This window comes from Melanaphis sacchari, unplaced genomic scaffold (genome assembly GCF_002803265.2).
Source record: "Melanaphis sacchari strain LSU unplaced genomic scaffold, SCAv2.0 Contig45_pilon_pilon, whole genome shotgun sequence".
NCBI classification, from domain to species: domain Eukaryota; kingdom Metazoa; phylum Arthropoda; class Insecta; order Hemiptera; family Aphididae; genus Melanaphis; species Melanaphis sacchari.
Genome location: NW_020271303.1, coordinates 179,512 through 194,521, shown reverse-complemented (window position 1 = coordinate 194,521; position 15,010 = coordinate 179,512). Strand labels below are relative to the sequence as shown.

General features: G+C 27.9%; 1 protein-coding gene across 8 annotated transcripts in view; it reads left to right on the top strand.

The window, feature by feature from the left end:
* LOC112598096 (tyrosine-protein phosphatase Lar) overlaps positions 1 to 15,010 on the top strand; it is a 158,633-nt gene that overhangs the window by 122,463 nt on the left and 21,160 nt on the right. For 5 of the 8 annotated variants that reach the window (XM_025344432.1, XM_025344439.1, XM_025344440.1 and 2 more), the window contains 6 exons: positions 1,077 to 1,361; positions 7,161 to 7,190; positions 9,664 to 9,764; positions 10,926 to 11,121; positions 12,120 to 12,253; positions 13,558 to 13,708. In XM_025344432.1, the coding sequence (XP_025200217.1) occupies positions 1,077 to 1,361; positions 7,161 to 7,190; positions 9,664 to 9,764; positions 10,926 to 11,121; positions 12,120 to 12,253; positions 13,558 to 13,708 (897 nt within the window). The remainder of the gene's footprint in view (positions 1 to 1,076; positions 1,362 to 7,160; positions 7,191 to 9,663; positions 9,765 to 10,925; positions 11,122 to 12,119; positions 12,254 to 13,557; positions 13,709 to 15,010) is intronic. The other 3 variants (XM_025344438.1, XM_025344437.1, XM_025344435.1) reach the window with 2 other exon arrangements.

The window sequence follows — 15,010 nt, the reverse complement described above, 5'->3', positions numbered from 1 at the left end:
CTACTAAATCTTATTTTGTGCATTTAAAAGAATACAATTCTTCGATTTTTATTTTTTTTTCTAAAACAATTTTACATCAATAAATTGTATAGGTGATTCATTATTTGAAACTACTTTTATTTTATAAAGCATCACGTATCACATTTTATTTAATCGTTTCTCTGAAGTTCGTATTTTTATTTTTTAATGCTACTATTATTGGCTTTTATACATTATGTATACCCAGACTATAATCTATATTTAACGCTGCAGGTATTTATTTTCAAAAATGTCCTTTTGTTCTTGTTCACTTACCTGTTTATTTTTTTATTTTTTTGTTTATTGCTTTCTTTATTTAACTACAGAAAAACAGGGTGTTTACTATGTATACTACGTACAATCTACATTATATATTATACTTATCTGTTAATTTTGTCAAAACTCTATTTGTCGTTCTTTCCGATTTAAAACCGATTTTAAAGGTAATAGACTTTTTGATTTGTATTATTATACATATTATATTTTTACTGCAGGTGGTTATCCCACGAGGATTTTATAAATGATATATATATATATATATATATATATATATATAAATATGTTGAAGGGTTTTATTTCATGAGATTGCACTATTCCATCTTTTCAAATATACGCGCAGAAAATCTGTATTCGGTTGGGATCTAATGAAAATGTCCACAGTAAATATAATATTCGTAGAAATACATAATACTGCGCCAATATAATAATACTATCAATTAGTTTTAAATTTAGAAGAAGAAACGTTTGTCTTATCTTCTGCATTTACTATATTCATTAAATTACAATAAAAAAATTGAAATAATTTGATGACTTGATTCGTTGGAAATGTACTATCACGTTCACAAATCACCGTAGTTAACTTCTTTAACATGCTGCCGCTTATTATGGTGTGTCCAAATAAGAGTTTTGTACATTTCGGCAAACATCAGGAGGTTAGGTTATTTTCAGTCCCGTCGACCATTAATGACCGCCGCACTTTTTTACGACATAGTAATGTACGGATTAATATATAATCGTAATACGACCCACATAACATAGATTATTTTTTTCGTATTTAGCGCTACCCAGTCCGCCGATTGACGTCAAAGTGTCGGACGTGACATCCACATCGGTCAAGCTGAGCTGGTCGCATCCCAACCCGGATGACATACAGTATTACACGATATCGCACAAACCCAGATCGGCATCTCAGTCGCCGGGCGTCATTAGTGGCGTGGTGACCATGTACTACACGATACGGCCGTTGAGCCCTTACACCCAGTACGAATTCACCATATCGGCCGTCAACGGGTTCGGTCACGGGCCTCCGTCGCCACCCATCGTGGCCACCACCGGAGAGACAGGTAACATGACGTTTGACAAACTATCCCGCCAAAATAAAAAAAAAATTCAACCATGTCTTTTTTTTAAAAAATTAATTTATTACTATTATAATTTACTGTGCTATTCTCCCGTTGTTGTTGTTCATGGCCTGAGGGATAAATTATAATAATTATGGAACTCTCTTTTTTTTCCCCCCCGGAAGTGATCGTTGTGAGGGCCGAATTCGAATACGAGTGTATTATACGATATGTGAAGATTCGTCTCGTTTTAAGAAGTATACCGTCATTATAGTCTATGCAAAGCATATAAATAATAATATTGACTTTTTGTTTTTTTTTTCTATTACGCATTTTTGTTATTGTTAAATATTATATCGTACCGGTACGAAAACCTGATAGTATAAAATTGTATACTTATTACATATAATTCGCCGTGGGCCATCGTCATAATATGTAGTCACGTCAATGCAGCTGGTGACCGTCATTATAACAATATTATAATGTGAGTGCCTGTTGAGTGTGAATTCCGTGTAGCAAGATAAATAATAATATCTCAGCCATGAAGTCACTATTTATATATATTAAATAATATGTTGGGCATGGGTGGTGGTTAGATGGACTGTCACGTTTGGAGGTGTACGACGGAAATCCATTAGGATAATGGTTTTTCAATTACAACTATTGACGTTATCATTATTTACTTGTTTATTTTTTGTTTTATTATTATTTTTTTTTTTTTTTTTGGTCAAATAACAGCTTGAACAAACTTGCGTTTTTTATTATTACCATTATTATTTTTTTGGATGGGAGACCCGTCTTTTATTGTTGTTTTAATGAGAACAACAACAACGGAAAAAAGCACATATATACAGTCACACAGCGGTGGTGTATATATTTAGCTTATACAGTAAAAGTGGAAATTTCAAAACGGTTAATTTCCCGGTCTAATTAGAAAACTAATTAATGGTGCCAGAGGTCGAATGCTTTTATTCTTAAACTTTTCCCGCCAAAAAAAATTATTCTTATTTCTTTTTTTCCACTGTGAGCTTTTAATTAATTTTTGACCAACGACTGAGAGCCAACAAAACGTGTTATAAAAGATGGTATAGTCTTGAATATAAACACAACCCCCCACTTCCCTTATCACCATTCATAATAACTTCCTTTCCTAAAAAAAAATATTGTTTTTTATGTGTATTTCATGCTACATTTGAACATGTTTTTAACGGATAAAATTTCGTTAAAAAAATATTTATTAATCTAAGTAAGTGCGCGAATATTTTGATGTTTAAATGTATACACTATTTTTTTTTTTTTATTTATTTTTTTTTTTTGATGTTTTGCACCTTTTGTGTTTTGATTGCACTTTTTGATGTATGTAGATTTTGCACAGTAAATACTATTATCTACTTTAACGTTGAGATGATTAGTCTCAATCAAACTCACAGTAGTAATTAAGCATAGCATAAAACTATACACCTATTCTTTTTCTTCCTTCTGCCGTTTAGTACCTATATATAGCGTATATAAAATCGTTTTTGTTTTGATGTGTATATATACTGGCATACTACACAATATTTTTTTAATTTTTTTTAAGTGTGAAATTTTCACATTTTAAATTTTTTCTCGCTGATTGAAAAATGTTAGTGAATTTTTCTTTCTGTTGCAAAATGCTGCAGTATCGTAGTTACATAATTATCAATTTTTTATTTTTTTTTGTTTCATTTTTAATTGACCTAATATTTTTATTTTAATTGGTTATCATAAACCAATAACTAATAAGACAGATTAAGTGTTTTGATTTTTATTATTTTATAAAATCCTTACTATCTTAGTGATGTTATAATATGATGCAAAAGTATTCACGGCAAAACTATTTTTTTTTTTTTCAAAAAACCAATAAATTATAATATGTGATCATAATTTTTTTTAATAATCGTTACAGTGCGTTAGTAATTAAAATAGTTATCAAGAAAGAATCATACCAGACCACAACAAATAATTTACATACTATCCGAATATCATAAAAACTAAGTAAAATAATGTATTAGGTATATATATATATATATTTTTGAAAAATTAAAACTTTTAACCAAACACTCGAGATCGTATTTAAATTTTAATTAAACTTTTTAATCCAAACCTCAAATAATTATAATATTCTGATGAAAAAAAAATATTTACGTTTTATCGTTGTCGTTTTAAACCCAATATTATCGATTCTTATTATATTTTACGCTTCTCACTATACAGATATTGCTTTTTGGGGCGGTACAATGATTATAAATTAAACATATAAAATATTATAATGTATACTTCTACAACCTAACGCGGTTTAGGTTTTACGTGTATAATATTATACAATGTTCAATCGGGCAAATAATTAACACTACCGTGTATAATAATATCTTTATGAAACATTTATCTTTTACGATGAAAATGTCTCCGCAAACAGCACAGTAAATATAACGTTGTACATAATATTATTATTATTATTATCATTATCTCTATCGTGTCTCTTAATATTCGTTGTTCAGATGACAACCCATTAGCTAATTACATTCTGACGTGTCTCAACGAATACTTCGTAATATTATAATGTACGCCGGGAAAAAAATAATGTATTAACATAAAAGAGAAGAGTTTATCAAATGAATATAAATCAAGATTTTTATTATTTTCAGTTCGTTCACATATCCTTCTATATATATATAATAACATTAATAATAGAATTTCCATCAGCAATTGACTATTTTTATTTTTATTTCAAACATGTGATTTGAATCAAACATTATTTTAATACATAATAATCGAGTTGAAATCTGTTACATTTTTCAATACTGCTTACTGTAGTTCAATTGTTAATAATATTTTTTGTAAAAAAAATCGAACATTAAAAATGTAATTTTTCTGCAAATCTGAGTTTATAATATAAATAAGTTAAAAATAAAAACCAATTATTAATTTCCCATTCCAAGACTACAATATATATATATATGTATTGTATATATACATTTATAAATGAATATACTTTTTTTAACACGCGAATTTTCTTTTTTCCTCCCACCATATTATATGTATACAGTTTCGGTATTGTGCATTGTACACACAGCGGACAATGACGCCACTGAGGCATATTTAGATCTCTCTCCCCTCGTTTTCGCTCTTTTCCAAAAACCGTTTTTCCATAATTAACCGAAATTACATGCATATGCCGATGATGTTTTCTCCTGTTCGTCCCCTTGCGGTTGGTGGCTTGTACGTGGTTATCATACAATGGAAACGCGCAGACAATAAAACTATATTATACCTATATATGTATATAATACGCATACGTTGTACGTGCTCGCGTTTTCCCCTAGATTACGAATACCACATCGAACGTGTGTGCTCATCGATTCGAAAAATATTAACATTAAAAATATATAACGTAAAATCGAATTCGTATGTTGTGTGTATGTATGTGTATATATACATGTGTGTGTGTGTGTGTGTTTATGTATATTATTGTTACACCGCGTTGCTGCTGTACCACGGATCTTCCCTATCTCCCACTTCTCCACAAATGCTTGAGCTGTAGACGTGAAAAATAAGAGTGCATCGAAAATTAAAAAAAAAAAAAAAAAAAAAAAACCTTTAGCTGGAATATATGGTATTATATGTATAACGTCTTGAATAAAACTTACATAATCATCGAAATAGGATTTCTATGTATACGCATTACATAAGTTTTAAAGCATCGGAAACCATATTTGACCTCGATATGGTTTGCATTATAATAATGATGTTATTAAGTATGCTTTTTTAAAATTAGTTCCCACTTGATCATTGAAATCGATAAGATGTTTATTAGGTACGAAATTGTGTCGACTCCCGTGAACACGAATAAACATTACCATTTGCATACTATATATAGTATTAAATGCTCTTAGATTTTATTTCAGATTATGTTTTTCTTCGGTCGCGCCCCCCGAAAAATTTACGTCAATAAAATAAAACGTTTTTTTTTTTTTTTACATTAATAGGTTTAGTTCTATATATATACATATTATCATAATCAAGTATAATAATTATCAAAGTTTGAGTACAACGGAAAATGATAGCAACCCCTTTATGCATATCTGATTTCAAAACTTAGTAGCACATACGATTCATATTCCTACCATATAAATATATTGGCTTTTTCTTAGTGAAGTATTTTATTTTCTTGAATAAATATACTGAACACGCATATTTTCTCTTGTTAAATTTAATGTTCTACGGTTACTTACTTTTTTAATACTTTAGGGATTTTCCTATCCGTGAAGTATATATATATATTAAAATACACTTAAGTTATAGTATTGTATTATCACTGTTATTATTTGACTTTCTATTATGATTTTATTCTACATAATTAAATTATAGGTTAAAAATCTTTCTATGAGTGCATCACTGATAACATATCAAGTGCTAATTTTATAAAGAACAACAATCGTGTGTAGCGGCTACGTATAATGTATATATTTTTTTTAATATTCTAAGGCCTACGGACAAAACGCGCTTATACAGTTTATCGTATAATCGAATTAAACTTGATGCTTTTCAACCGATTGCGTTGCCATGGTTTAATATAATTTGTTTTACACGTATTTTCTTGATGGAGGCATGCAATTTAATCACCTCTAAAGATACTGCGGTTATACTACCTATATTATATATGTTTCACAGTTCCGAAAAAAAAAAATAACAATAACAGTTGTAGCGAGGAGATGATGATGGTGGTGGTGGTGACTGTGGTGATGGTTTTGGCTACCGTAATATACAGTATACGGGGCCGGGCCGGGCCCCTGGGTAGCTTATATATAACGACTAACGTTTTTATCCCCTGCGTGACCTCCATTTTAGAAAAAACAATATCACACAAGTCGGCTTATTATTATTATTAAACGTATAATGAAAAGTTAAATTTTATGTATATTAAAATAATAATAACAACGTTTGATCCACCGCCAGGTCGAAGTTTTCGACCCCGAAAAGTAGCCGCAGTAGCTGTTGTTGCTGCCCTATGGTAGTGTTGTCTGACTGATGCAAAGGGATAGTGTGGTTAAACATTGTTTTATTATTATTGTTATTATATTTCTAGACACCTACCCACCACACCCGTGCGAAGCTAAACTCGCGATTACGTAATGAATTTTTTTTACCTCATTGTCTACAAAATCGCTGTTGTACGAGTATAATTACACCATTGTGTGAACGCTGTAAACACGGTATAAAATTAAAACTGTATATTAATTAAACGCTACATGCATATAGTATACATATATATATATGTGTGTGTATGTGTGTGTGTGTGTGTGTGTGGGTGTGTATGAGATGTCATATATTATATTATATAGTAGTAGTTTGTATAGACGACAAAACGGTGGTCGCACATAGGATACACCGAGTTTGGCGACAGAAAAAAAAATAATAGTAATAACACAGGCGTCGAATTATATCAACTATAGGTACCTACAGGAATGAAAAACTTCTGTTTCATTAGTTTAAAAGCTTTTGAAGAACAGCACTGCATCGTTTGTATATATAAATGTATATATATATATGTATATATACGTATATATAGATATAGATATTTTATCATCGTAGACGTCCGGTTTTTATTGGGCTATTGAATACACCTATATTTTGATAACGCTTTTCTATGATATGTGTATACACTGAGTGTTGTATGGACGGCGTCCATATTTCAGCTCTTACGCACACGATGCCAGTGTATACGTATATGTACTATTTTTAACTCGCTCACTCTTATATTTCTGTTTTTTTTTCTTCTAGCGGGCCTATCTGCTTTTGGTGAAGGTGCAAGTAAGTTAGATTTAAAATTTAATCAACCTTGTCGTTTATTATTCAATATAATATTATTATATTAACGTGTATAATCATAGCTACACCTTTTTAACAGCAATATTAATTTTCTCGACTTAGCTGTGTTATATAAATATATATAACACATAACACTATTGTACTAACATTAATTGATTCATCAAAATTAGCTGCGAATATTCATAAGTATATAATATATATATATATATATATATATAAAACAAACTAAAAATAAATAAAAATTATATTCCTTTTTTCCGAATGACATCAAACTTGGTTTAACAATGCTTAAATAATAATTCAATTTCCTTTGAAATTTCTAGAATTGATTAATTTCCTTTTACGAGTACACAATTCGTGAGTGGATAAAAGTTTTGTTCTCGTTTCCAAAAATTATATGCGTAACCATAATTTATTCTGATTATGTGCATATATATGAATATCATTTTTCGAATTAAAACTTGAATTAAATCTATAATAAGTGCCTGTATAAAATAATAAACATTCAATTGGTCACATATTTAAAGTTATTTTTTTCATTTACTGAACCTTCTATTATTTATTTTATACAAAATTCATCGCGTGAATAAATAAAATATATTTTTTTTTTCATTTAATACTATGAAATTTTTAGTATAAAACCATTTATTTTTAATATATTTTAATTTTTTTTTTTCAATGTCTAAAATATACACCATTGTAATTTATCCAGAATCTAAAATTAAATTAAATTTAAAAATAATAAATTATTAATTAAAATAGTTTTGATTAAAAACATATAATTGTTATTCTTTGTCCTATGATGTGGTAAAAATATACCACTTTTTCATTGCAAAGCATTTTTAATAAATAGCCAAAAAATTTGTTTAAAAATTTAATTTTACTACAGATGGTCAATTTATTATTAACATTATTAATTTAAGTATTTTTCTGTGCCCTGAATTTAATAAAATATAAAATATAACTATTATTTTACATTGCGTAATTAAATATGGTTTTTGAATACAATCCCAACATAATATTTTATAATTAAAATAAAATGAACATTGTTGTACATCAAATTATCTTCCTCGTTTACACATGTTTTTAAATTATACTCTCATCCTTTCTAAGTAAATCTTAACATAATATTATTCTTTTCATTAAATGTAATTCTTTTAAAAACAAAATTATTTTATAAAATTGAATGATAAATAATAATTTACATATTATTATAGTATTAGAATTGTAATACTATAAATATTTAACAAAAAAAAAAATTATAATTTTAATTTTAATTTAAACACAATTTCTTTTAAGTGTTAATTAATTTATTACTAATTACTAATTAGCAATACAAATTTTAAAAACTGCTTGGTAATAAAAACTTAAAACTTTATACTTTCAATATGTGTCTAAATTGAAAACGTTTTTACTAATTTTTCGTTTAAACGGTTACTACACACTTTGAAATCGTTTTAATCTAAACTTTTTCTTTGTAGTAGAAAAAGCAATTTAATTTAGTTTGGAAAATGATCATTATATACTTCAAATACTTACAGCTCAATATTTGATTCAATCGAGAGAATTAATTGTATGAATGAAATACATTTTTTTTTTTTTTTTGAAAATGATGATCTTTATATGATAATGATTTTATAGTTTTTAGTTTTTATATTTCAACATCACACATATTAATGTTGTATATAATTAGTATAAAATTATTTATTTTTTTTTTTTGTATGAATATACTTCAGTACTATCCATACAATATAGTATTGAATAATAAACAATGTACTTGTAATCATTATAATATTAATTGTTTTTTACTCATGTTATTACCTATTACTACATACTTATTACATTATCTATTTACTACCTATTACTCAATCACAAAATATACCTATACATGGTGTGTCACAGTTTGAAATTTTTTATTGCAGATCGTTGTAATTTACATTAGATAAGATTATTTTCTCTATTTATCTAATCAATTATATAATTTATAAAATATAAAATATTAGAATTTTCTCCGCGACTCAATTTAAAGGTTAATGGACAGAAATGGAAAATCGTTTTCTTATTCGAGTTTTATAATATTTTTACAATAAACTTTTATCGCAATACCACGCAAGAGGTACGAAATTTAGAATAAAATTATATATAGCGTGTAACAAACAACTGACAAATTTGATTAACTAACTATGCAATAACTTTTATTCAGATCAATATTTTTTAATTATATATATATATATATATATTTATGCAAGTAACTATTATAATTATCAATATTAATACATTATTATAAAATACTTTTCTTTAAAGTTTTAATTTGAAAAACTATTGCTTAATTTGTTGATTTTGTTTGAAAATAAATAAAATATAGTAGGAGATCCTAAGAAAAGTTCAATATGGCACACCATAGTATACTGTAATTTTACGTTTTAGACATAATTGACATTTTGTTTAATTTTAGAGCCCGGATCCGCTCCACGGAATATTCAAGTGCGTTTGCTCAGCTCGAGTACGATGGTCATACAGTGGGAAGAACCCGAGACGCCGAACGGTCAAGTGATAGTGAGCAAAATAATAACAATATTTTAACTATTAATGTTCAACTTAATATATATAATATAATGTTGAATGGATAGGGAGTAAAATTATTTATGCAAATAAGTGTTACTCGTTTTCACGCACAGAATTAAAGTACCAGTTAATAATTTATTACACTTAATAGAATACCTACTTACACTACCGTAGCCATTCTCCTCTATTATGAAAATGAGAAATTATCATCCTCTTTACAATTTAAATACCTATTATTTTCATACATTCTAGCCAAGAATATTTTTCCGTATAATTTAGTTAAACAAACAAAATATCAATTATAAAATACATTAAATACCGAATTTTGATAAAATATAATAAATTGTTAATTTTTTTAATTATCAGATATTAATATAAGAATACTTATGTATATATGTAAACATCATAATATTGAGTGTCGTAAATTATAAAAATCAACCAAAAAATACTAAACATTTACTGTGATTTCATAAAAATGAATTAATACCAATAATGTATATGTATATTTTTTTTTTATATAACAACAAATATTTAGCTATTAGCTAATATCAGTATTTGCATTTAGTATATTAATGTAACTTCGATAGTCATTTAAAAAATCTTGGTAGTTAATGCTTTTATTCGAATAAATAAATTAATAAATTAATTATAAACATACCGCAATTTGCTGATGTCTTAAATTAAACTTGACTAAAGTTATGCGATTATCGTCTGTTCGTGTCACATTCAATACGTTGCATAACAATTAAAGCTTTCGGTGCTAGTTAAAATATAGACAAAAGATCGGTTATAATATCATAAGCATAAATTGTTTTAATATTTATAAAAATCAACGTGGTTCTAGTAAAAAAAAAGTAGGTTGTTAAGAATGAAAAGTATCTTCTATATTTTTTTAAAATTTTAATTAGGCATCAACTGACATATATTTACTCAGGGTTTATGAAATTAAAAATTTATTATACCTAAACACAATTTTTACACTGCGTTTTAAATATAATTTAAAAACTTGAATATCAATTAAGAAGGTTAACTATTTTATTATTATTATTATTATTATTATTATTAATGACTAACTAAAATATCGAATTTTCGTGCAATAAAATATTTAGTTGTGTATTATAATAAATTACATAGTCCTCAATTTATCTTTAGCGGTATAAGGTGTACTACACTGTGAATCCAGACCAACAGTTGTCGTCGTGGAATACTATGGTAGTTGACAACAATCAGCTGACCACCATTAATGAACTGACACCTTTATCCGTATACACTATTCGAGTGCAAGCTTTCACAAACGTGGGACCCGGCCCCCTTTCTTCACCAGTTCAGGTCAAAATGCAACAAGGAGGTAAATATAACCGTCGCTATAATAAAGTGTTATGCGTTATTGTAGGTTTTGCATAATTTAGGTCTGAGAATAACACATCAAGACGTCTCAGTCTAGCTATAGGATTTTTGGTGTAATTATAGATGGGAATTACTGAAAGACTTTGTATGACCACAAAAATCCAAAATTTGACAAGATTTTAAATTTTAAAATAAATTCTTACACTTACCGACTGTTTTTGTTACAATAAATACGTTGGCGTAAATCGTGGCTACTACTTTAGAGACAAAACATGTACTATGAAAATAAAATAGGACAAAATGTTGTAAGTCAACTAATATAGTTTTATTTTAACTTTATATTTCGATCGTTTAAAAAAGACAAATATTTGTTTTCATAAAAATTAAATTTCATGAAAGATCGACATGAGATATATACAACAATTTTCACTGATCTAAAATGTCAAAACTATTCTAAAAACGTTTTTTATAATTTTTAATTATCGCATGTACTACAGCAATGAAGCTAAATTGCCTATTTAAGGCGCCGTATGATTGTTGTTTTATTTTTATTTTTTCGGAATTCATTATTAGAAGCAAAATGTTTGCAGACACAGTTTTCAAAAAAAAATTATATATATATATATCAAAATCTTCATTGAGTATATACGTATCTAAATTTGTTTTTATAGAATAACTAACATTTTTTGTATAATTACTTAAAAAAATGTATGAAATATATTAACTATTTGTATACGAATATAAATACAACTTTATTATAATATATAAAATACAAATGTTTGCACGTCTAACGTTTTAGGTATATTTGCTCTTATAGTAATGTATCTTATAATTTTGAGTTCAATCATTTGTTTCAGTACATCTTTTTCATTCGTACTGCATATTTTTCCGTTCTGTTTTTAATTGTCATCGTGTTTCTTGAAGTCTTATTGTTTCGAACTCTCACCATCTCTGTTTGTATTTTCGTTTGAAGTTATTAATATAAAAATACGGTTTTAGTGCCCAGTCAACCAAGAGACTTGCGAGTGAATGAAATCGGTGAAACGTCCATTGGACTGCAATGGGCTAAACCTAATCAAGTCGGCGAACAAATTCTCAGCTATGAACTCTACTGGAACGATACATATGCCAAGGTTGATATAATAAATTACATATAAACTTAGTCTAGTTACGTCAATTTAATGAACTTTCTTATTACAATTAATTTCATAATTTTAACCTCAATAGTTTTTGATATCTTATAATAAATTTTAAACATATTTTTACAACATACATTGATATGCATGTACCATTTACGATTTTAAACTTAATAATCTAACACAGGAGTCTCTAAACTTTTTATTGGAGGGCCAAATAAAATATTAAAAGCTTTCAGTGGGTCAAAATATATGAGCACTTATAGTTTTCAATTTTATAAAAAATATATACTAATAAATGTTTAGAAAATAATTTTTTATTATACTTATATAAATTAATTATTAATTTTAGTAATAATTTTTATTAATAAGAAGTATAAAATTGACTCCAAATGTTTGTCTGACATGGTCAATCTATATTTTGATTTAATGTATTTCATTTAAAAAAATTTTGTTCCTTCAAATAAATTTTAGTATACACAGATATAAATTCAATTACCATTTTTTTTAAATTTAAGTATTGTGTATATTGAAAAAAATGTATAAAACCCCAACTAAAATCTCTTTGTGATATTTGATTTTTAATACATCGTTTCATTGTGCTTTAGGTACAGAAATGCTTTCTTTGCAAATGAAACATATTATTTTGTTACCTTAATAAATGACCAAATAATTCAACGATCACTTCTCATTAGAAACACGGAATTCTGAATCTATTTTTCTTTTCAGTCCCCTTTTCAACGTTTCAAATAAGTGAATTTTAAATCGGTTGGTAAAGTGAATAATTATTATAATAAGTTCATTGCAAACATAGGTATAGAAGTAACTAAAGAAACATTGTCGATTAATTTCGTCGATGTGGCTAATCTCTTTCACTGTTTAAATCTAATCGTTTAGTTCGTGAATTATTATGCAGTCGATACAAGTGATAATTGTTACGTGTGCATAATAACAACTTTAGATATTACACTTATATATTGATTACTAACTGTCTAAGGGGTTAAGACTAGTTCGCTGGTCTTAGTTTGGAGACTCCTGATCGAACATATAACATACACATTGTGCACAGTTTCCACAGCTAGACTATGCTAATTTTTATCAACATAGATCTTATTTTAAATAGGTTTGTAATTTTTTATTATTTATCGAACTAACGATAGTCGATTATTGACAAAAACACGATAATCGTGTAAGGTGAATAATATTCACGACGTGAAACCTAGACTTTATGTAAATACAAACAAAATGGTTTTGTAGGAATGGGACAAAATAAATATTATAACGCATTATACTTGCTACAGGAAAAGCATCATCGGCGCATACCGGTGTCGGAGAATTACTCGTTGACCGGACTGTATCCAAACACGCTATACTACGTGTGGCTGGCAGCAAAATCGCAACGCGGTGAAGGGGCACCGACGCCGCCGATCCAGGTCCGGACTAAACAATACGGTAAGTGAGTGGCGTGTCGCCGACGCAAACATGCGTCAAAGATTCTCTACTCGATCGGCTATTATACGTGTATATCGTGCGGAAAGCATTCCAGGTAGGAGACGCGATCGGCATCGTAATAATAATACTATATAGAGTGCACACCACTACGCACCGGAAGAAAGCGACACATGCACGAGTGTTGTTTACCGATCGTACCGAGCTGCTTGCCGACTGTACACAAGGTGGACGTTTGTAAATTATGAGAATGATATGAAACAACGCGTAGTCAATGAATAGTATAAATAAAATATGCGGGAGGTACTTTTTTTTTCATTTTTTAGACTGAACACGACTTTTTGATCAATCCATGATACTATAAACAGCTGTGACGTATTTACTTCCTCGTATAATGAATGACGGGCGGAAGCCGCGGTTTTATTTTTGTTAATCTATAATTTACCCGGGAAAAGTGAATAGATTAATTTAATTTAATTTGTGTTAAATAATAGATACTTGAGGGCGGGCTTTTATAAAACTATGATGAGGCAAATTTGAACTACATAAATTCATGTAAATAATAAACTATATTAAAGTGTGCCAAATGATACGTTTTACATTTAAATACGACATAATTATCTTCCGCAAAAAAACATTATACTGTACTTTTATAATCAAAATTTTAAAATCATCGATACCATACGATATATTTTTAACGTTGAGTTTATCTAATTCTTAGATGCTTTACAGGGTATACCCATCTGTAACATTTAGGACGAACGTATTTAAACGTCATTTCAGTAGAAAGTTACCATATCCACCCTATGTACAAAATAAATAAATGTTATACTAAGTATATATTAATAATGTATGTCTTGGAAAAAAAAATACCTCGCATAATATAATAAATATTTTATATCTCTTATATAAACATTTATATACATGTACATTATATTAGATCCGTTTACGCAAAGCATGTTTGTATAATATAATATAATATAATTCTGCTACTTGTGTGTACTCAAGAATCGGACGCAGCTCGGTGTTTTAATGACGTTAGAATATGCACTAGCACACATACTTCGATATTATATATATTATAGATTTGTTATACACGTTTGTTTTTATATATATATATATATATATATAAATCGTGATATTACTTTTGTTTGAATCGGAGCGTAGTACCTACCTACCATCCTGTACGGGTTTTATCCGCGCGCGCGCCATCCAAAAGAAAAAAAAAATAATATAACCGATCGTGTACTCAACGACGACAAGGGGATTTACATCGATGATGTTTGTCGTTTTTATTATTATTTT